The sequence below is a fragment of the Phlebotomus papatasi genome, chromosome 3 (assembly GCF_024763615.1).
Source record: "Phlebotomus papatasi isolate M1 chromosome 3, Ppap_2.1, whole genome shotgun sequence".
Lineage (NCBI taxonomy): Eukaryota > Metazoa > Arthropoda > Insecta > Diptera > Psychodidae > Phlebotomus > Phlebotomus papatasi.
Window position 1 is genome coordinate 28,135,977 of NC_077224.1, and position 22,453 is coordinate 28,158,429.

The following is a 22,453-nucleotide window of genomic DNA, read 5'->3' on the forward strand; positions in this document are numbered from 1 at the left end:
GGGTCAAAGTTTACGAAATTCAGAAAATCATATCTCCGGTTCTATTTGACCAATTTTGATGATTAGGGTCTCAAATGAAATATTTCACCAAATTCTACAACTTTCTAGAACATTTGAACTTCGTGAGACCAACACCAGGGGCGCCACAGTCGAGAAACTAATTTCAATATCACATAACCTCAATTATATCGACTGTCGCTAAACCGATTTTGATGATTACTGCGACATAATTGTAGATGACATTTGTGTCCATATTTCGCCCATACATCATTTTCCGCTTAGATTACGACGTCTGTCCGATTTTGCCGTTTAAGTGTGAAAAAATTGACTTTCCCATAATAACGCTTTGATGCCAATAAGATTCCAATTTGGCTGCTTCTACTTGACCAAGACACTTAAAATAGGGTTGTAAATGGAAAGTCTCACAAAATACAATAATTATTATTATTATTCTTATAAACAACATTGATTATCTCGGCTTCTGAGTAATCGATGAGATCAAGTTCTACGGCAAAATTATAGAGAATATTCTGGTCCACATTTCACTCATATATCACATTTCTGTCAGTCCATCCAAATCTTTGATATTTTGGTTTAAATACAAAATTGTATAATTTCACGAATTTGATTCAAAATAACTGAATGGCGTCCTCCAACTTCAGCTCTAAATCGAATTTGCATGCATTCCGAAATAGCTCACGTTAAGAATCTCACCTACAATAAGCTAATCTAGGCTTATCATTAGCTTTTCCTTACGGTGTCTACACACTAGAAGCGATTTTCGTCAAAAATTGCCTTTTTTAATAAATTCTGACGTTTCTGCCTACAAGGATAGGGGAAATTTTATTTAAAAGAATATTTTTTAAAGAAATCTCTCGTAGTGTGTAGTGGCCTTAATGAGACAAATAGATTTATTTAAAAAAAATTTAAATTATTTCGTCCTTATAGGGGAAGGTTCCCATGCTTTGCAGGGTCCCAAACTTCATAATTACTAAAAATCGATTTAAATATCTAACGTCAAAAGATTTATCTTAAAATTATGACATGTGCTGGCGATACTAAATTTAGACAGAAAAAAAAATATTTTATTGACTGGATTCTTGTAGAGTTCATTAATTTTCTTTACTACATATATCTTTACAATTATGTTAAGACGTCGCTAAATTTGACTACAGTTGCTGACGGTGAGAAGATCAATGAGGGATTTTCATTTCAACAATGGATATATGCATAGGCTTTTACTCATTGTACTTGGGAGCTGGGCTCTCAATCTTAGAATAGTCTCGGACGGGAGAGTAGAACTTGTACTGCTTATTGGAATACTCCTGCCATGGCTCAGGATTGCTGGATTTGTTCCATGAGACATCTGGATTACGGGTGGCATTACGTAGGACGTAAAAGATGGCACCAGACAGTCCTAGTCCTACACAGGCGTATAGAGGGAGCAAAGCAGGGTGCTTCTTCAGGGTAGAAAAGGTCATTCCTTGCATCACCATCCTGGATTTTTTTTTTTCAATTTTTCACCTACAGAGAATTTTTCACTTTATTTTCTCAGAAATGCTTTAAATTTAAATGAATGGGTGATCAAATTATTTACAATTTTCTTGATTGCTCAATCTTGCAATATTTTTATACCCAGCGCACAATAACTTTTATTTATAAACATGTATTCAAAATTTCCTATAAGAGTGAGCGAGATGACTAGATGTAGATCTCACTCACTCTCATTGAAATGTCAAAAATATGTTTATGAAACAAAACTTATTGTGTGTTGGGCATTATGTCCAACGCACAATAACTTTTGTTTATTAAACATGTTTTTGACATTTCAATGAGAGTGAATGAGATCTAGATCTAGTCATCTTGCTCATTTTCATAGAAAATTTTGAAAACATGTTTACAAACAAAAGTTATTGTGCGCTGGTCATATCCTGAACTTTTTAATCTATTTGGGATTTAAATACAAAATACAAAATCATAAACTGCAACCCTCTGAAGCTAGCCGAAGGACAGCCGAAAATGGGTTTGTGTGTCCAGGAGAGCTATTTTTTTTAAATAAGATTCGTTACAATTAAGGGGAAAAAACCTCGCGTGTCTAGAACATCTACCAACGTGAATGTCGTGAATATCGACATTTTTTCGTGAATATTGCGAATATTTTATAAATATTGTGAATATCGCTAATATTTCCTCAATATTGCGAATATCTCGAATATTTTCTGAATATTGCGAATATTTAGGGAAATATTCGAATATTTTCTTCTTCTCATATACAATTGTGAATATTTTGTGAATATTGATTCTACGACATGGAATTTTGCTCAGTTGTTTGTCCTTTGCATTTATTATTATATAAATGGAATTTGTGCGGAAGTTACTATAATACGATAATATTCAGGAAAAACCAAAGAAAAATGGTTCTAATTATTCATATTCCACGCAAAACTTTTCACATAACCTCAAATTTTACATTTTGAACTCAACCGTAGTTCAAATTTGAGGAGTTCAAGTTTGAAGAACTTGACTGTATCCAAATAATTTAAAAAGATTGTAACCAAGGGGCAAACAACTGACCAAAATTCCATGTCGTAGAATCAATATTCACAATTTTATATCAGAAGAAGAAAATATTCGAATATTTCCCTAAATATTCGCAATATTCAGAAAATATTCGAGATATTCGCAATATTGAAGAAATATTAGCGATATTTACAATATTTATGAAATACTCGCAATATTTACGAAAAAAGGCCGATATTCGCGATATTCACGTTGGTAGATGTTCTAGACTCGCGAAGTTTTTTCCCCTTAAATAAATGACATTTATATATTCTCTAAAGTTATTTATCCTAATTTAAGGTAAGTGAATTTCACATAAATTCCTATATGTTTTTGAAAATATTGTTCAAGTTTGAGGAGTGGGAAATGTCACTTGTAATCCCCCAAATGTTCAAATTTGAGGAACTCTACTGTAAATATAAATTATTTCATTTCATTTCAGATCAAACTGAGCTTCTGGATATACTCAACGGGCTGGACTGGGCCTGTTAATGAATAGATATCTTATGTAGTTTTAGTATGAGATAACTGTAACCTCTTAGTTAGTGTTTCTTATATGGTGATCTGATAGCCCTTTTCGTTGTCAGATTACCATATAAAAATTCTCTCAATTAGGAGATTATAGCGCAGCTATCTTGTCCTAAAATTCTACTAAATTCTTTAAAGCCCTTACTTACCAGAGATTTATTTCTAAATTTATATTTTCATCATGAATTTTCAAATATTAAAAGTTTAAAAGTCTTTGGTTGAAGACAAACGGTTTTACGGACCAACTTTGACTTTTTACGGACCAAATTTAATTTTTTCGAATTTTTGTTAAAGTATTTTACTGACCATATTTAATTTTTTACTTGACCAAATTTGATCTTTTACTGATCAAAATTGACTTTTTATCGACCAAATTTTAATTTTTTACTGATTTTTTTACGGACAACAGTAAATTTTCCGTGTAGTTGGTCCGTAAAATTTGATCGGTGAAAAGTCAAATTTGATCAGTAAAAAATCAAATTTGGTCAGTAAAAAATTAAATATGGCCAGTAAAAAACTTTTAAAAAAATCAGTAAAAAATTAAAATTTGGTCGATAAAAAGTCAAATTTGGTCAGTAAAAGATCAAATTTGGTCAAGTAAAAAATTAAATATGGTCAGTAAAAAACTTTATCAAAAATTGGAAAAAATTAAATTTGATCCGTAAAAAGTCAAAGTTGGTCCGTAAAAAAAAATTTGATCGGTAAAAAGTCAAATTTTATCAGTAAAAAATCAAATTTGGTCAGTAAAAAATAAAATTTGGTCAGTAACCTTTTTTTTAAATCAGTAAAATGTGAAATTTAATCAGTGGAAAATTAAATATGATCAGTGAATAATAATTTAGTCAATAAAAAACTAAAAGGAAGTCAATAAAAGTTAAAACTTTGCATATCTGGATAAAAAGGTATTCTCCCTATTCTTCTCATGAGTTATTGGCCGTAGGCAGCACCACGTGACGTGCAAACCTTTTGGACAGTTCATTTTCGCGCAAAACTATTATACAGTAGACTCGGGCAAATTTGCCTCGCTGAAATTCTCAACGTCACATGACGAGTAATTTTTTACTGACCGTATTAGGTGAGATTCTTAATAATCTCACTTACTATAATCGAGCTCAAACTTTGCCAAAATGTGTTTTGACACTTCCTGATCACGAATATATGGGTGGCTTAAAACCGCTTCCGTCCGTCCGTCAGTCCGGTCTTCGGAGCTTAATAGCTCCCAAACTAAAAGAGATATCGACTTGCGGTTTTCGGCAAAGGTTATATATCGGGTGAAAATTGCAACTTGGTGTATTGACCCCCCACCCCCCACCCCTCCTTCCGCCATTTTGAATACCCCAATTTTTTTTTGTTTTCTCAATAACTCCGCCCCTATGGCATCGATCGGGCTCAAACTTTAGTTCTTTATAGCTGGGTCTTAGGGCTTTCGATCAATACCAAACTTAAGGACCCCTGAGCCCACTAACCCGAGCTATAAGGGTCCAAAAAAAAACTTAAAATGGCCATAACTCCGGTTATAATTGTCAGAATTTAAAAAGTGAGGGCGTTTTGGAAAGCTCTCGTGAACTTCCACTTCTTCTTCTAACATCGCAAGTTCATAAAACTACCGCTAGGGGCACTATTTTTAAAAAGAATATTTTTCAATTTTCTAAGTTAAATAACTCAGAAATTCCATTGTGCATCGGGTTGAAATTTTAGTATGTTGTAGCCGATGATCATACCTATCAAACAAAAAATACTTAAGTCGATCCATAATCCCTGACCCGAACTATAAGGGGTCAAAGTTCGAATATTGACCGGCCTCTATTTCTTGTTCTAATTAACATTTTCAGCTATATTTTGGATCTTTGGTTTCGTCTCGATGAGCACTTTCAGATGGAAGTTCAAAAAGTCACCACAGGTGGCGCTGCGATAGCGTCAAAATTCATCAAAATTCAAAGTCACTTTTCTCAAAAATTCCTTTGTGCAAGTTAATGAAATTTTAGTATGTTGTAGCCCAGTCTAGGACGTTTCCAAAATGGTGCGTAAATGCGCTGTGGTTTCAATAGGACCGGAGATATGAGGGGTCAAAGTTCACGAAATTCAAAAAATCATATCTCCGGTTCTATTTGACCGATTTTGATGAATGAGGGCTTAAACGAAAGGTCTCACCAAATGCTACAACTTTCTAGAATATTTGAACTTCGTGGGACCAACACCAGGGGCGCCACAGTCGAAAAACCAATTTCAATATCACATAACCTCAATTATCTGGACCGTCGCTGAACCGATTTTGATGATTACTTCGACATAATTGTAGAGCACATTTGTCTCTACATTTCGTCCATACATCATTTTCCGCTCAGACTACGCTATCACTCCGATTTTGCCGTTTAAGTGTGAAAAAATTGATTTTTCCCATAATAACGCTTTGAAATCACTCAGATGCCAATTTGACTGCCACTACTCCACAAAGACACTTAAAATATGGTTTTAAATGGAAAGTCCCACAAAATACAACAATTCTTTGATATAGTTGAAGTTCAACAAATGAACACTTGGGGCACTCTGGATGAAAAAAAAGTTAAGAAACAAGAAACCTCGCTTATCTTGGCTTCTGAGTAATCGATGAGATCATGTTCTATAGGAAAATTATAGAGTACATTCTGGTCTACATTTCACCCATATATCACTTTTGTGCCAGTTCATCCAAATCCTTTATATTTTGGTTTAAATACAAAATTTGTATAATTTCACGAATTTGATTCAAGATAACTGAATGGCGTCTCCCAACTTCAGCTCTAAATCGAATTTGCATGCACTCCGAGTTAGCTAACGTTAAGAATCTCACCTACATAAGCCGGTTAGGATTATCTGTCCCTTTTCACCTAGTGCCACCGAGTATGAGATAAGGTAATACGATAATCGAGAATTTGCGTAGGAATTTTAATGAAAATGCGTAAATTAACGAAATACGGTGAGGCTACGGCGAGCATTTTATTGTCAATGTGATTCTGCCCTAAGTGTGAAAAAATTGACCTTTCCCATAATAACGCTTTGATACCAATAAGATTCCAATTTGACTGCTTCTACTCGACCAAGACACTTAAAATAGAGTTTTTAATGGAAAGTTTCATAAAAGGGACAGATAATCCTAACCGGCTTATGTAGGTGAGATTCTTGACGTGAGCTAACTCGGAGTGCATGCAAATTCGATTTGATGCTGAAGTAGGGAGACGCCATTCAGTTATCTTGAATCAAATTCGTGAAATTATACAAGTTTTGTATTTGAACCAAAATGTCAAGGATTTGGATGAACTGACAGAAAAGTTTTATATGGGTGAAATGTAGACCAGAATGTTCTCTATAATTTTCCTATAGAACATGATCTCATCGATTACTCAGAAGCCAAGATAAGCGAGGTTTCTTGTTTCTTAACTCGTTTTTTCATCCAGAGTGCCTCAAGTGTTCATTTGTTGAACTTCAACTAAATCAAAGAATTGTTGTATTTTGCGGGACTTTCCATTTAAACCCTATTTTAAGTGTCTTGGTGGAGTAGAGGCAGTCAAATTGGCATCTGAGTGATTTCAAAGCGTTATTATGGGAAAAATCAATTTTTTCACACTTAAACGGCAAAATCGGAGTGATAGCGTAGTCTGAGTGGAAAATGATGTATGGGCGAAATGTGGATACAAATGTCCTCTACAATTATGTTGAAGTAATCATCAAAATCGGTTCAGCGACAGTCGAGATAATTGAGGTTATGTGATATTGAAATTGGTTTTTCGACTGTGGCGCCCCTGGTGTTGGTCCCACGAAGTTCAAATATTCTACAAAGTTGTAGCATTTGGTGAGATCTTTCGTTTAAGCCCTCATTCATCAAAATCGGTCACATAGAACCGGAGATATGATTTTTTGAATTTCGTGAACTTTGACCCCTCATATCTCCGGTTCTATTGAAACCACAGCGCACATACGCACCATTTTGGAAACGTCCTAGACCGGACTATAACATACTAAAATTTCATTAACTTGCACAATGCCGTTTTTGAGAAAAGTGACTTTGAATTTCGATGAATTTTGACGCTATCACAGCGCCACCTGTGGTGACTTTTTGAACTTCCATCTGAAAGTGCTCATCGAGACGAAACCAAAAAGGTAAAACTTATGTCGCTATGTTAATTAGAACAAGAGATAGAGGCCGGTCAATGTTCGAACTTTGACCCCTTATAGCTCGGGTCAGGGGTTATGGATCGACTTAAGGTTTTTTTTGTTTGATAGGTATAATCAACGGCTACAACATACGAAATTTTCAGCCCGATGCACAATGGAATTTTTGAGTTATTTAACTTTTAAGATTTAAAAATTTTCTTTTTAAAAAAAGCGCCTCTAGCGGTGGTTTTATGAACTTGCGATGTTAGAAGGGGAAGTGGCATTTCACGAGAGCTTTCCAAAAAGCCCTCACTTTTTAAATTCTGACAATTAGAACCGGAGTTATGGCCATTTTAAGAAATTTTTTTTGGACCCTTATAGCTCGGGTCAGGGGGGTCGGGGGACCTTAAGTTTGGTATTGATGGAAAGCTCTAAGGCCCAGCTATAACATACTAAAATTTGAGTCCGCTGAATGCCATAGGGGCGGAGCTATTGAGAAAACAAAAAAAGGGGGGTCTTCAAAATGGCGGAAGGAGGGGTGGGGGGGTGGGGGGTCAATGCACCAAGTTGCAATTTTCACCCGATATATAACCTTTGCCGAAAACCGCAAGTCGATATCTTTTTTAGTTTAGAAGCCATTAAGCTCCAAAGAACGGCCGGCCGGCCGGCCGGGAACGTAACTTAGCCACATATATATTCGGAATCAGGAAGTGGCGAAACACATTTTGGCCAAATTTGAGGTCGATCGGACGACATGAAATTTTGTTAGGATTATAGTAGGTGAGATTGTTAAGAATCTCACCTAATACAAGAATTCTTTGATATAGTTGAAGTTCAAAAAATAAACACTTGGGGCACTCTGGATGAAAAAACGAGTTAAGAAACAAAAAACCTCGCTTATCTTGGCTTCTGAGTAATCGATGAGATCATGTTCTATAGGAAAATTATAGAGTACATTCTGTTCTACATTTCACCCATATATCACTTTTCTGTCACTCCATCCAAATCTTTTATATTTTGGTTTAAACACAAAATTTGTATAATTTCACGAATTTGATTCAAAATAACTAAATGTCGTCACCTAACTTCAGCTCTAAATCGAATTTGCATGCATCCCGATTTAGCTCATGTTAAGAATCTCACCTACATAAGCCGGTTAGGATTATCTGTCCTTTTTATTTTTTTACTAACCAAATTTGACATTTTACTGACCAAATTTTATTTTTTACTGACCAAAAACTCGCAGCCAAGGAAAACTCACCAGCTTTTTCCAGTGCTTTGGTTCAGGCTCCGTGCTTTCATCAGTATTCAAGCAAAATAATTCTTATCTAAGATTAATTAGCAGTGCAAAGAAAAATGATTGCATGAGACCCAATATTCAAATCATATTAAATAATTATAAATTATTTTTTAAAATTTACAAAATTTTTGTCAAAAATTGTGTGAAAGGTCCCCCACATTATCTGCATGCCCCGCGTGCCCTATATCAAAACTATTAGCCCAATGAATCTCAGGAAGGAATTCTGATAATAAACAAAAAAAAAAGAACCGAAAGAAAATAAATTTCATTAAAGGTTTATCTCCTGGAATTCCTAATTTATTTTCAAAATTCAGTAAGAACAAGAGCCAATTTAATTTCGAAACCTGTAGAAATTGCACTTTTCATTCCCCAGTAACTTACTTGGAATTCAGTTGGATAGTAAATCCTTGACAAGAAAGAAAATGAATGTGTCACTAAAAAACGATTTACTAAATAAATGATTACTATGTTTCCCTGGAAAGAATTATTGAAAATAATTTCAATTTTGTGAAAATATCATAAAAGATATCTCAACTTCAAAATGGGAACCCTTTCGCTTGTTCTGGAGAGAATATCTCCAATATTCCCTTTCAAATGCACTATCTTGTTCGAGCAAGAAATGATGCAGAAGAAAACCAAATAAAACTTTGGAAGACAACAAAACGATGAATGTCTTTTATTTAAAAAAAAATATATAAATGTAAAATTGTACAACTAAATTTGGAGGTCATCTCGAGGCAAAACCTCCAACACAAAATAAAGTTAAGGCAAAGGAGGTAAAACAAATAAATTAAAATTCATAATTGCCGAACACAAAAGTCACCGAGTCCCACCGGAAGAACCTCCACGTAATAGAAGGGAGACACAGAGTGTGTTGAAAAGACAAGAAAAAGTGGATAGAAGGAAAGGAGGAAATTATTGGAGGGATTCTACTCCCCGACTAGATAACAACTCGTGGTGTTCTCATCATTTTGTCACTCCCGATCGGCATTCTGGGCAAAAGTCAGAGGAATGAACTTATTAGTGGTATCCCTTCGAACATCCTCAACATTCTCCGCGGTCTCTGGCACGTCCAATTCTTCAGATGATGTGGCCGGAAGTTCAAAGTTGTAGGGGAAATCAACGGCAGGTGGTCTATATGTGGGCAAATCGATGCGAATCACATTCTCATCCTCTGTTTGGGCCTTACGAATTATTTCCGGAAGTACACTCGGCGGTACCACATCCTGCAGATTCGTGTAGTATTTACTGTCTGAGGCGGATCGTGTCACAAGTACGCGAGATTCATTCGTAGTCTCCTCTCTAAAAGGCTCATAGAGATTGCGCGGACTAGAGCTATTCACAATTTCTGTGGTATTCATTGGAATACTCTCTTCCTTGCCCGTGGAATTGCTCGGAGTCTCTGTTGTAACATTCAGAAAATTCTTGGTTACTGCATCCGCAATTTCAGCCTGTTTAAATTCTTCTTCTGTGAGATACTTGGGCTTTCGGTCATCATTTGCTGTGGCACCAAAATTGAAAAATCTCGGTGCAGTTTCACTGATTAGTGGCAAAAGTGTCAACCTTGCATAGCGCTCAGCTCGCTCCAGAATCTCCCCGAGACGAAATGGAAATAGCTGAACAGTGAGAAAATTGCCCTCACGGGATTTCCTCCTATCCCCAGAAGATCGTGCATCTTCCACAGTTTTATTGCCATTCCGTGGAGTTGTTGAGCGAAGGATAGGTTCAAGAATCTCTTCGGTTTCACCTAAAATTAAAAAAAAAAATCCCACTCAAGCTTTATCCCTGCGACTTGCTCCCCAAGAAACAATTTTTTCTCAATATAGTCTTATAGAATTCCCGAATCATGGCTTATCAGAAAGTCGCAAAGAACGATTTGTTTAAATAACGCTTGTAGACTACCTAAAATAGTCGTTGAGACCTTTATATATAAAAGTGGCGCACAATTAAGGCTTATAGGCTCAAGTTATAAGCATTACTGTCAAAGGAAATTGAAGAGTTCTATGAGACAATCTTATAAAACATCTATATATCTTCTGAGAGAATGCTTATACAATACTTTAAATTTAATATTATAAACGGATATGAACCTGTTATAAAAACATAATCAGAATAATTAAAAGATTCACAAAAAAATTTCGCTTTTATTTATCTTGTTCTATTTTATGTAATTGTAATTTTTTAATGTAATTTATCATGTCTAGGAATTTATTAGTTCACCATTACTGCCATTCCAGAGATACAAAGATGGTCGCTGTAGCTGTACCGCGAACCCACAAAAATCCATTTTGTCCCTATAAATAATCTGCTGAACGAGTCTTCTTTTTTCTTATTAATATCCAATCGGTATATGAAGAAATGCCTCCAAACTTCGTCTCGACTGAATTTTACGCTTATTTGTAAATTTTACTGCTCGAACTCAAAGAGAGAGCAGTTATATAATCGACTTTTTTTTTCAACTTCTCACTGTTCTGGAGCTTAAACGGTAAGAGATATCGACTTCTGGTCTTCGATGACCCCTCCTCAAATGACATTATCTCATACCCAACCTCTTTACTTTTCCCCCCTCCCCTTTCGCACGTTCCCTATCCCCCCAAAAATAGATCAAAAATAAGGTTTTTCCAATTTTGCAAAAAAATGGCCCAAGCTTTTTCAATGATTTTTGGATATGTTTTAGAGCTGGTCCAGGCGAACATTACGCCCAAACTATCTATGACCGGAAAATTCGCCATTTTGAATTATTGAAGGTCAAAGGTCAACCACTTTGGAAGGCTAATTTTTCAACCGATTTGGTTAAATTTGGTTTTTTTTTGGAAAAGTATTGCAATTTCAAACCCGGCTGCATCGGTCTTCTTCGGTAATGAACCGGTTAAGTACCGATTTTTGATTAATTTTACATACCCAATCGGCCAGGGTTCGGGGACTCATAGTGCCTAAGGTCAGGAGTGATTGTCTGTACCGGTCACTCTTTGTAAAGGGTGTTGTGCTCTACAACGCAATTCCCAGTGACATACGTAGGTCCGCGGATGGAATTCGGCGGTTTTTTTCGAATACAGGCTGAGTGAATCTTAAAGAGACATCTTTTCATCTTATCTTTTTTTCTCTTCTTTTTTCCACCTTTGTTTTTTTCTCTTTAACTCTGTGTTCTTTTGTTATTTAATTTTAATTTTCTTTCTCTTTATCACAATTGTAAGAGGGACGAACCCTATTTTGTGATTAAATAAATATAATACTAATACTAATAACACTGTGCGACACGTTGTGGGTGTCTTTGACGAGAGTGCCAAAACTTGTTAGAGGGCCATTTAAGGACCTCAAATCTGCAATCCGTTTGTCCGGGTCACCTCTAGATTTTTTTGAAAAAGCATATTTAGTTTTTTGATGTTTTATAAAATTCAAAAATTCATATCTCCGGTTCTAATTATCCGGTGGTAGTCACATAAAGCTAAACTGACGCGTAATTTCATCCTCTATAACTCTTGTGAACATATCAAAAACCTACGATGAAAATGAAGTATATTTTTTAAAGATTTTTTGAAAAAGGGCACCTAAAATGATGCATTTTTCTGTGTTTTTTCCATCTTCTAGTAATTTTCCCACTTTAATAGAGCATTTTATATGTCAAATAACTATGCCTAAAAGTTAGAGAATTTAATATTCTTTCATTTTCTTTTGGTTTGAATTTTCTATCATAATTCGTTTATTCACAATAATTTTTTGAAAATAAAGTGCATTAAAATCTCTTATTATATATAATTATATTAGTGTCTTTGTCTAATCTACTGAAGAGCATTCTCTTTTGCACTCTCACTTACAAATTTCATATAAAAAGAGGTGAAATGAAAAAAAGAGACGTATTTAGAAATAGAGAGAGAAGAATAGCTGTTATGAGTGCCAAAAAACTATTCTTCTCTCTTTATTTCTATATACGTCTCTTTTTTTCATTTCGCCTCTTTTTGTATGAAATGTGTAAGTGAGAGTGCAAAAGAGAATGCTCTTCAGTAGGTTAGACAAAGATACCAAATAATTATATATAATAAGAGATTTTATTTTTATAATAATGCATTTTATTTTCAATAATTTATTGTGAATAAACGAATTAGGATAGAAAATTTAAACCAAAAAGATATGAAAGAATATTAAATTTTCTAACTTTTAGGCATAGTTATTTGACATATAAAATGCTCTATTAAAGTGGGAAAATTACTAGAAGATGGAAAAAACACAGAAAAATGCACCATTTTAGGTGCCCTTTTTCAAAAAATCTTTAAAAAATATACTTCATTTTCATCGTAGGTTTTTGATATGTTCACAAGAGTTATAGAGGATGAAATTACGCGTCAGTTTAGCTTTATGTGACTACCACCGGATAATTAGAACCGGAGATATGAATTTTTGAATTTTATAAAACATCAAAAAACTAAATATGCTTTTTCAAAAAAAATCTAGAGGTGACCCGGACAAACGGATTGCAGATTTGAGGTCCTTAAATGACCCTCTAACAAGTTTTGGCACTCTCGTCAAAGACACCCACAAAAAGGTAAATTTTGTCGCACCGTGTAATTAATATTCCCTAAAAATAATGTTTTTTGAATTTTTCTCAAAATTGGACCAAGCTTTTTCAATAATTTTTGGATATGTTTTAGAGCTAGTCCAGGCGAATATCACTATGCAACAAATTGACAACTTTTTTTGGCACACGGATCTCACATGATACGTTTGGTAGAGTCGAGTCCCCTGATCAAGAATCTGTTCTTGGTTTTTCTCCTATACGTCACAATTTTCTTTAATTTACTTTTTTTTGTTTTTGCTGTTTTGTCTCATATTATCAATTATTCCTCCGCTTCTAGTGTACAGAACTTAATAAATGGGCATCCGTTGGAAAGGTAAGTAGTTGTGCTTGAACTTGAAAATTATGTGATATTTTTTTCAAAAAATCCTTGGGGGCGGAAAAACAAAATCAAACTAAAATTTCTCAAAAATATCTAAGAAAGCAACTTTTGAAAAATCATATAAACTAAACTAAACTAAATATTAATTTACTCTCTTCAGCATATAATAGATTTCACTTACGACTACATTTTTGCCATAGAAAACATCCTGTTCCGATACCTCTAAATGCCTTATTTTTTGATTTTTGTCATTTTCAAAACATATGAAATTTTGCAAATTTTTGCCAAAAAAATGATTTTCTCAACAAACTGATGAAGATATCGATTTGGAATGTTCTGAGTACAGAGCCAATATGAGGATTTTATAGCAGTTTTTAGTATTCCTACATATTGTACTCATTGGGCTCTTCTATCCTACACTGAGAAAAAAGAGGGTGCGATTAACTTTTTTTTCCTCATAACATTAACACTTTTTAGGTGTAAAAATATATCAACATTTTTTAATGTTAATCTTACACCTTTTTCAGGATAAAATTAACATGAAAAAGGGTAACTTTAACCCATAATACACCGATTTAGGATAAAATTTACACCGATACTGCAGGGTAAAATTAACATTTCCGGAATATTATTTTGACTTTTTCGGATCTCTCTCAGTGTAATAGAAAACTCACAGCGTAATTAATCTGTTTTCCGGTTTTATTCATAAATTAGGAAGTAATAATTGTAAACAAATGACATAAGGCTTTTAGAAAATATTGAGCAAATCGATAAAATAGGACTACTTTGATTTTCATTACGAAAATAACCAATATTTTCACGTGAAAAGAATTGTACTGAAAAAACTCTATAAAAAGAACTTGTAGCACACCTTGAAATAAGATTTATAAGAAAATAGTTCTTAAAACTTTTGTTCTTATTAACACATACACTCAGTCCCGGGATTATGCACATTTTCGGGACCGAAAAAAAACGCACGAAATGGCATTATGCATCGAGATAATTTGCATAACCGCGGGGGCTTTCTTTTGAATGAATCGGCCGTAGAACGAATTTCGCGCGGAGTAAAAGTAGATCAAACAAAAAGATTTAATTGTTTAATAAAAATGCATTAACAAACTGTATTTTTTGAAAGAGTTCTTCAATAAATGGTTAGAATATTTTAAAAAAATTACCTTAATAAAAGAAATTAAAGTTTTATTCTGAAAAAGTAACAAAATGTTTTCAAATGTCCCGCGTCGCAATATAGTATACATTCAGGCGTATTTCAAAAATGAGTTTATAAATTGACTCCCAAGGGTAGGCAAACTTGCATAATTGTATGTGCAAAATTCCATCAGGTGCATAATCCCGAACGACTTAATGCCGGGACTGAGTGTACTTTGAACTGTGTACTTTAGAAGATCATTATTATGAGATCATTTCAAGAATTTGGTTCTATAAGGCAGCTAATTTGCTAGTTGGGACATCAACTCACTTCCTTCTGAATCAAATTTCCGTCCTTTTCCGCTCTTCTTCCGCCTTTCCTTTAGGATGGGCTCAAAAATTTCCGGTGGATTATCCGTAGTGCCAATTTCTTCTGGAAATCCACGACTGGACTCTGTGCCTGAACCAGTATCCAAGCCATTTCCTTCCACAGATTGCCACTTAGGATTAATGGTGTTTTCCCTGTCATCGCGTGTAAATCGCAAATCCTGATCATCATAGCCTCCATAGGCATGATTCACTTCATTCTCCTCACTCTTCTTCTCATCAATACGATCAAGAGGACCCTCTTCAAAATCTATCTCTTCGGGAATGTGACAATCTCCCGGCAAGAGAGCCAAGAGTTCAGGCTTCCCAGATTCAAGTGTGAAGAAACGCTTGCAAATCGAATAGCTGCGCCCAAAGCTGTCCGTAAGGATGACTTTATAGATATTCCACACGGGGAGTCCTCGAGACAACCATCCACTGTATGATTTGTACGTGAGTGTAATGTCCGTGGGAAAGCCCAAGGCAGGATGTGGCACCAAAATTCGTGAAATTCTTTCGCCAGCGAAGAATTCCGTGTCATCTTTCCTGAAAAAAAAAAAATAGAAAAATGAAAAGGTATGAATAAGTATTTACTTTTCTCAGACCCTTTCAAGATCTATGGTCAATTAATTGGCATATTATTGTGACGCAAAAATCTTGCAAAAACTTATTAAGAACGACAAAATTCCATTAGGACATTGCAAAGGAATAAAAGACATAAAAAAAAGAGATTTACACCTAAGCCTAAAATTCATGCGAGCAACACTGATGCCTACGACAGGCATTCTGGCTCTTCAAAGTGAATGACAGCTTGAAGTAAACGAGCTCATGCTTCACCCATTCAGATAATGTACTAGAAATACTTAAGGTAGGATCTTCATATTTAGGATTTAGGTTCCTTACAGATTTATAGATGATTTTTCTAAAATGAAAAAAAAACATAATTTTACCTTTTAAGGGAGCGATAGCAGCCCCTATCAAAGACACGTCTAAAATGTCATTGCATTCAAATTTTCTCCATTAATTCATTTACAAACTTTATTTATATTACTATACTAATATAACAATATTATTGTGACGCAAAATTCTCGTAGAACCTACATAAGAACGACAAAATTCCATTAGAACATTGCGAAGTAATAAAAGACACAAAAAAGAAATTTACACAGAAGCCTAAAATTCATGCGAGCAACACTAATGCCAACGAAAGGTATTTGGGCTCTTTAAAGTGGATGGAAGCATAAAGTAAACGGGCTCATGCTTCACCCAATTAGATAATGTACTAATAAATGCTTGAAATAGACTGTTCATGACTGTTCGCAATACTGTACATTGTAGATATTTTTTGGAGAGTGAATAAATAATAATAATAATAATAATAATGTTCATATTTTGGATATGGTCCCTTACAGATTAATTTATTAATGGATGGTTTTTCTAAAACAAAAAAAAAACATAATTCTTATTCTACATTTTAACCCCATAAGGGCGAGACACTTTTTACGAACCGAAAATTAACAATAAAAATTAAACCGTTTTACAAAACTTGTGAAACGTCTACAGTATAGTCTCGCTATAGGCCATCGCTCTATAGTCCACAATTTATCGACCGTTGATTTCAAAACACTGATTTTAAGTTCGGTTATGTTTTTTAGTATGCGACATGCATAATTATTTTAATATTTTTGGCAAACTTTATTAAGTAGTTGTGATAATTGTGATCCACAATGAAGAGAGCAAGGACAAGTACCACAATCGCAAAGAAAGTGGAAGCCGTCGAGCAATTTCAATACTAAAAATCGTTGATAATTTTAAAAAATCACATGGACTATAGTGCGACCCAAGTGTCAAATTTGAAACCAAATATGGACTATAGCGAGACTCTACTGTAATCTTAAAAAGTTCAACAGAGTCCGATTCGGTGTATTTTCTGCCTTTATGGGCGATAGGAACAAAACTAACCTAAAAATTTAAATCAGTTTTCTGACAATTACTAATGAATGATAATTTTCGTTCTTATGAATAATATTATGTATAGTTAATGTACTTTCTTTTCCTAAAAGGGTTTTGCTTAAAAAATTGGAAATACAAAAAAATATAAAATATAAAAAAGAGAGAAATGAAGGAGGAACTTTCCACGGGTGCTATATTATAAAGTTGGATGCTTTATTTGCATCCTTCAAAAGAAGATCGTCTATCCCATTAGGAGTAGAAAATGTAGATGAGGTACACTTCTCCATCTCTTTTTCTCGAAGGAAAATCTCACCCATAGAACACATGTTACCATGTTACTTTCATTGACAACTCATGTTTCTTAATTACCCTCCCGTCTTGAGTTTTGTACACAATTCCCCCTTACACATTTCAAAATTGCATTCTTCATATCAACAACAGCAACACAGAGAATATTTCATTTACAATTTTCGAAGGCATAGAACTTGGCATGTTGTATAATATTAAATTAATATTAATAATAATAATAATAATATAAATTATAAATAATAAATTTGGGTATCAATTGGGTAGAAATAATTTATTCAAAATCGTATATGGGAAGGAGTGGAGCTACATTGTTATACGATGTTTCTTTGCATATTTCTAAAGAAAATTGTGTTTTAACATAATGTAATTTTGATAGACAAAACAATTGTGGATCTAAATAAAATAATTGTAAGGCCAAGCTTTATTTAGAAATAGGCGAAAAACTCGTATAACAATCTAGCCACACAGCCCAAATAAGTAGCCCAACCTCCTCTTATACGGGCTTCAGACCTAAGGCTTAGCCATATGGCTTAACTGCTCTAATTTCTTATCAGTCAAGATTTTTTGGAAAATAATCTAACTTAAGATTCGATTATTAAGGGCAAATGATCTATCCAATTCTGAAAAACCAATGAAATTGGTTGCTATTTAGGAGTTTGAGACTTTCGAAAACTGGGTTCTCAAACTTGGCCAAAATGTGTTTCGCCACTTCCTGATCACGTATATATGGGGGGCTAAGTACGTTCCTAACCGGCCGGCCGGCCGCTCTCTGGAGCTTAATAGCTCCTAAACTAAAAGAGATATCGACTTGCGGTTTTCGGCAAAGGTTATATATCGTATGAAAATCGCAACTTAGTGCATTGACCCCCACCCCCCACCCCTCCTTCCGCCATTTTGAATACCCCCATTTTTTTGTTTTCTTAAAGGCTCCGCCCCTATGGCATCGATCGGGCTTAAATTTTAGTATGTTATAGCTGGGCCTTAGGGCTTTCGATCAATACCAAACTTAAGGTCTCCCCACCCCCCTGACCCGTGCTATAAGGGTCAATAAAATATTAAAATGGCCATAACTCCGGTTCTAATTGTCCGAATTTAAAAAATGAAGGCGTTTTGGAAAGCTCTCATGAAATGCCACTTCCCCTTCTAACATCGCAAGTTCATAAAACCATCGCTAGGGGCGCTAATTTTAAAAAGAAGATTTTTCAATTTTCTAAGTTAAATAACTCAAAAAATCCATTGTGCATCGGGCTGAAATTTTAGTATGTTGTAGCCGCTGATTATACCTATCAAACAAAAAAAAACCTTAAGTCGATCCATAACCCCTGACCTGAGCTATAAGGGGCCAAAGTTCGAATATTGACCGGCCTCTATCTCCGGTTCTAATTAACATTTTGAGTTAAATTTTGGATTTTTGGTTTCGTCTCGATGAGAACTTTCAGATGGAAGTTCAAAAAGTCACAACAGGTGACGCTGCGATAGCGTCAAAATTCATCAATATTCAAACTCATTTTTCTCAAAAACGGCATTGTGCAAGTTAATAAATCAGTTGGTTTCACCTATCCACCGTCCGAGGGCAGGACTAACGCTGAGAAAAACTTGAGAGGTTTTCAATTTAAAGAATTTTAGTACATTTTGAAGCATTCAAGATTTTATTTTTTAGGTTTATTTTAGGTCTTTTCACTGTAAGATGTTGAAAATCTTAGTAATGATGTATGAACATTTGATTTCTTTGTGTATTTCGCAAAAAAAGTGTTATTAATTTGTAAGAGAAAATGTGTATTCGTTTTTTCTAACACATGACCCCTCTGGAATTTTTTACACTAATATTTGATAAAAAAAAAGTAATGAATAGTCAGAAAATATTATAAAGCAGGATCAGAATAAACGCAGAATTTGAAAATATTGATAAATTAATTGGAAGAATTGTTAAATCTTTGGGTAGATAAAAAGTAGTGCTTAATGCTCAAAAGAAAAAAAAATTGAAAAAATTGGGACGAAAACAAACGAAAATTTATAAAAATTACAATAAATATAATTTATAAATAGAAATTTGTCCATTATTTCTCAAATGAAGTCAATGTGGTCACTAATTCTTTAAAAAGAAAACTGTTAAAATCAAACCCTCTTTGGAATATGTAAAATTAATTGACATTGCCTTCTTTTCCACCAAAAATGAAATTTTTTAAAGTTTCTCATCAAAAATGTTTTACTTGATTTTAAGGTAATCACCTGTAAAACTGTATAAGGTCACATAAATCGTAATTTACTTCGTGAAATATATCAATTCCTAATGTTTTTTCTACTTAATTTGACAATAATGATGTTCTTTAGTGTAAAAAAATATATGAGAATTGTTTCAAGAAAACAGAGAAATGAACCCTTTTGACAAATTTCACAAAAAGCGTTATAAACCTTTTAATCAGAGTTTTATGATTTTAAGTTTTAGACTCACTATAAAACTTACTCTGTGATTGTGAAAGTCTCATTTAGTCCTGCCTCTCCGATCAGAGTAACTTCCCAACGTCCAAGGGATCTCAGTGGAAGCTCACTCAAAGCACTGAAGATCTCAATATTGTACTGATGTGCTGTACAAAAAAAAATAGTATTAGGCATTTTAATAACCTTACAGAGCCTTAGAAAAATCATCAACTCACCACAAAAAGGTTCCTCTTCGCGAGTCACCAGATACAGCTGACCTCGTCCTGTCGATCGATCAGCATAGTATCCCATGTTTCCACATCGAGCATCTGCAGAAATGCCCGATGCATTTGAAGATTGTTTGCAGGGAAAGCATTTTCCCTGCAAGAAGTCATCGTAGCTGCCACATGGAAATGCCGGAAAGAGACAACGTGGTGCCACCGAATCTATAAAGAATTTGTATGCTCTTCGATGATTGCACAATGATCTGCCCTCAACTGATGCTGCAGGAGCTGAAAGATCCAGAGCAATCCCAAATCAATCAAGCCCAAATCAATTTTATTCCAAAATTTGCAGTTGTTCTTACACCAAATAAAATCCGTCACGGCTCCGACAAAGAGATTTGAGCATCCATGTTGAACTCTTCCTCCATTTGGATAGAAGTCCACGTGTCCCATGGGCTGCCAGGATCCCAGTCCGCCCAAAATGAGATTCTCCCCATTGGAATGGATAACATCCACAAAGGTCGCGTCACTGCTGTCCAGTCGAGCTTTTGGATGTTGCGACTCAAACAAAGGACCCGCTGGATCAAGACCTGTAATTCGACTCAACCCCGGAAGATCTGCTCCAGCAAATCCTGCCACATGAGCTCCTAAACTAAAGCCAATTATATGCACCCGTGACATCTGAAGACCGCGATGGGTTTCCAGGGCAGCCAGCAATTGTGCCAATTGCTTCCCGACAAGTCTCGTATTTGCAGATGCCTTGACATAGTTAGGCAACGAAGCTCCCTTCTCCCAATCCACACAAATGACAATACAGTCCTCTACTGCCATTAGGGCCGTTCGCATCTCGTAAATCCATACATGGGGACAACTAGAGCCGAATCCGTGCACAATTACTCGTGCTGAGAGAATCTCTAGTCCTTCTAAGCGATCCAGGGACCGTCGAAGCGACAATTCCGGAGATACCGTTGAAGTTTGCGTTGTACTGGTTGTAGTTCCATTTGAATCATTGACAGCAGTAGTAGTTTCACTTGAGGGCAAATCTTCACCTCCTACAGCAGCTGAGATATTGAAGTAGGAAAACTCAACCAGTGGGCGATCTCCTCTGAAATATTAGGCACAATTATTATTTATTATTATTATTTTTAATTATATTATATCCCCAAAAAAGTAGCGTGGATGGAACAATTAACGCCGTTGAACTTTTAGTTAATAGGCATTGTGACTAATTGAAAAGATATAGCACAATTACCAAAAATATGTACACATTTTCAAAAATAATGCATGCACGAAACTACCCATCCTCCCATATTTATTTTTTGATAGCTGTAAAACTATCACTCCTTCTTAGACATTCTAAAATTTACGAGACAATTAGAATTTTCAAAGCATACATTATGCTAGGTGTTTAATTTCTTATTGGAAAAATGATTTATGGGTAGTGTCTCCCGAAAATTTCAAGGCGCTATCTCTAACCGTTTGGTCTTTATATCTCACAACGAATAGGGATACGACTAGATGAAGCAAAATCTAAGAATTACTTCTCGGATTTCTCGGTAACCGCAAAATTCTACCAAAATATGCCTCCTGAAGAGTGAAAAATAGAGCAGTTAAAAACTTTGACCAGTAGGGGAAGTAATTGCAGCTGTTCCGGTGTTCGCCAGAGAACTCGTTCTTTTCAAATTAAAAAACTCCGAATTTTTGCCATCGAGCATCTGCAGAAATGCCCGATGGCAAAAATTCGGAGTCTTTTAATTTGAAAAGAACGAATTCTCTGGCGAACACCGGAACAGCTGCAATTACACAGAATTCCGCCAGATATATAGTCCAAAGTAGGGGAAGTATTTCAAGCTTCGCACATACTCTGACTTCAAACACTTTATATTAGGTGAGATTATTAACTATTAGGTGAGATTATTAACTATCTCACCTACTATAATCCTATACCAAAATTTCATGTCGTCCAATCGAGCTCAAACTTTGCCAAAACGTGTTTTGACATTTCCCGATCACGAATATATGGGTGACTAAAAACCGTTCCCGTCCTTCCGTCCGACCGTCCGTCCGGTATTTGGAGCTTAATAGCTCCTAAACTAAGAGATATCGACTTACGGTTTTCAGCAAAGGTTATATCGTCAGTTAAATCAGCATTTATCGTAACTTCATTTTTGCGATTTTGAAATAAGCACATATTTGGAATCAGCGTAATTTTGTTTATTAAACGCACTTGTGAAAAAGAAACTTTTATAAGCCCAATAAAAATTATTTTAAACAAAAATTATCGTAAGTGCCCTTAGTTAAGAAAAAATTATCAGAATTTGTCTTAAATTCCATTTTTGAGGAAGTCACGGCAAATTTCCATACAAAATTTTCAATAATCAGCATTTGCCGTAACTTCTTTTGCTGACTTGCATGGCTTGTAATTTGCAGCAAAATTGCAATATTTCTCAATAAAACGTTTATAAACTCTTCCAAATATCGAAAGACAGTGCGAATAATGTTACATGAAATTATTTTAATTCAATATTTGCGAGAAAAAAGTGAGAAAAATCCCTACCCATCTGTCATTAATTCAAAAGAAAACAAGCTGCATGGCGCACAAAATTTATTCAATTAAACTTATGAAA

At 34.8% G+C, this 22,453-nt stretch overlaps 2 protein-coding genes across 8 annotated transcripts in view; both read right to left on the minus strand.

Moving 5' to 3' along the window:
* Positions 1-1,080: 1,080 nt before the first annotated feature.
* Positions 1,081-1,534, minus strand: LOC129807446 (cytochrome c oxidase subunit NDUFA4-like). The gene has a single exon (XM_055856720.1). It carries the CDS (start codon positions 1,494-1,496, stop codon positions 1,239-1,241), a length of 258 nt encoding a protein of 85 aa, XP_055712695.1. The 5' UTR covers positions 1,497-1,534; the 3' UTR covers positions 1,081-1,238.
* Positions 1,535-9,164: 7,630 nt separating this feature from the next.
* LOC129807447 (uncharacterized) overlaps positions 9,165-22,453 on the minus strand; it is a 61,867-nt gene continuing 48,578 nt past the window's right edge. For all 7 annotated transcript variants that reach the window (XM_055856726.1, XM_055856723.1, XM_055856725.1 and 4 more), the window contains 5 exons: positions 20,189-20,931; positions 19,839-20,114; positions 19,649-19,769; positions 14,888-15,468; positions 9,165-10,265 (listed from right to left, as the gene is read on the minus strand). In XM_055856726.1, the coding sequence (XP_055712701.1) occupies positions 9,493-10,265; positions 14,888-15,468; positions 19,649-19,769; positions 19,839-20,114; positions 20,189-20,931 (2,494 nt within the window). In that variant the 3' untranslated portion in view covers positions 9,165-9,492. The remainder of the gene's footprint in view (positions 10,266-14,887; positions 15,469-19,648; positions 19,770-19,838; positions 20,115-20,188; positions 20,932-22,453) is intronic.

Coding starts and splice junctions, on each gene's coding strand:
- LOC129807446 (XM_055856720.1), bottom strand. CDS start 1,496: ATGGTGATGCAAGGAATGACCTTTTCTACCCTGAAGAAGCACCCTGCT.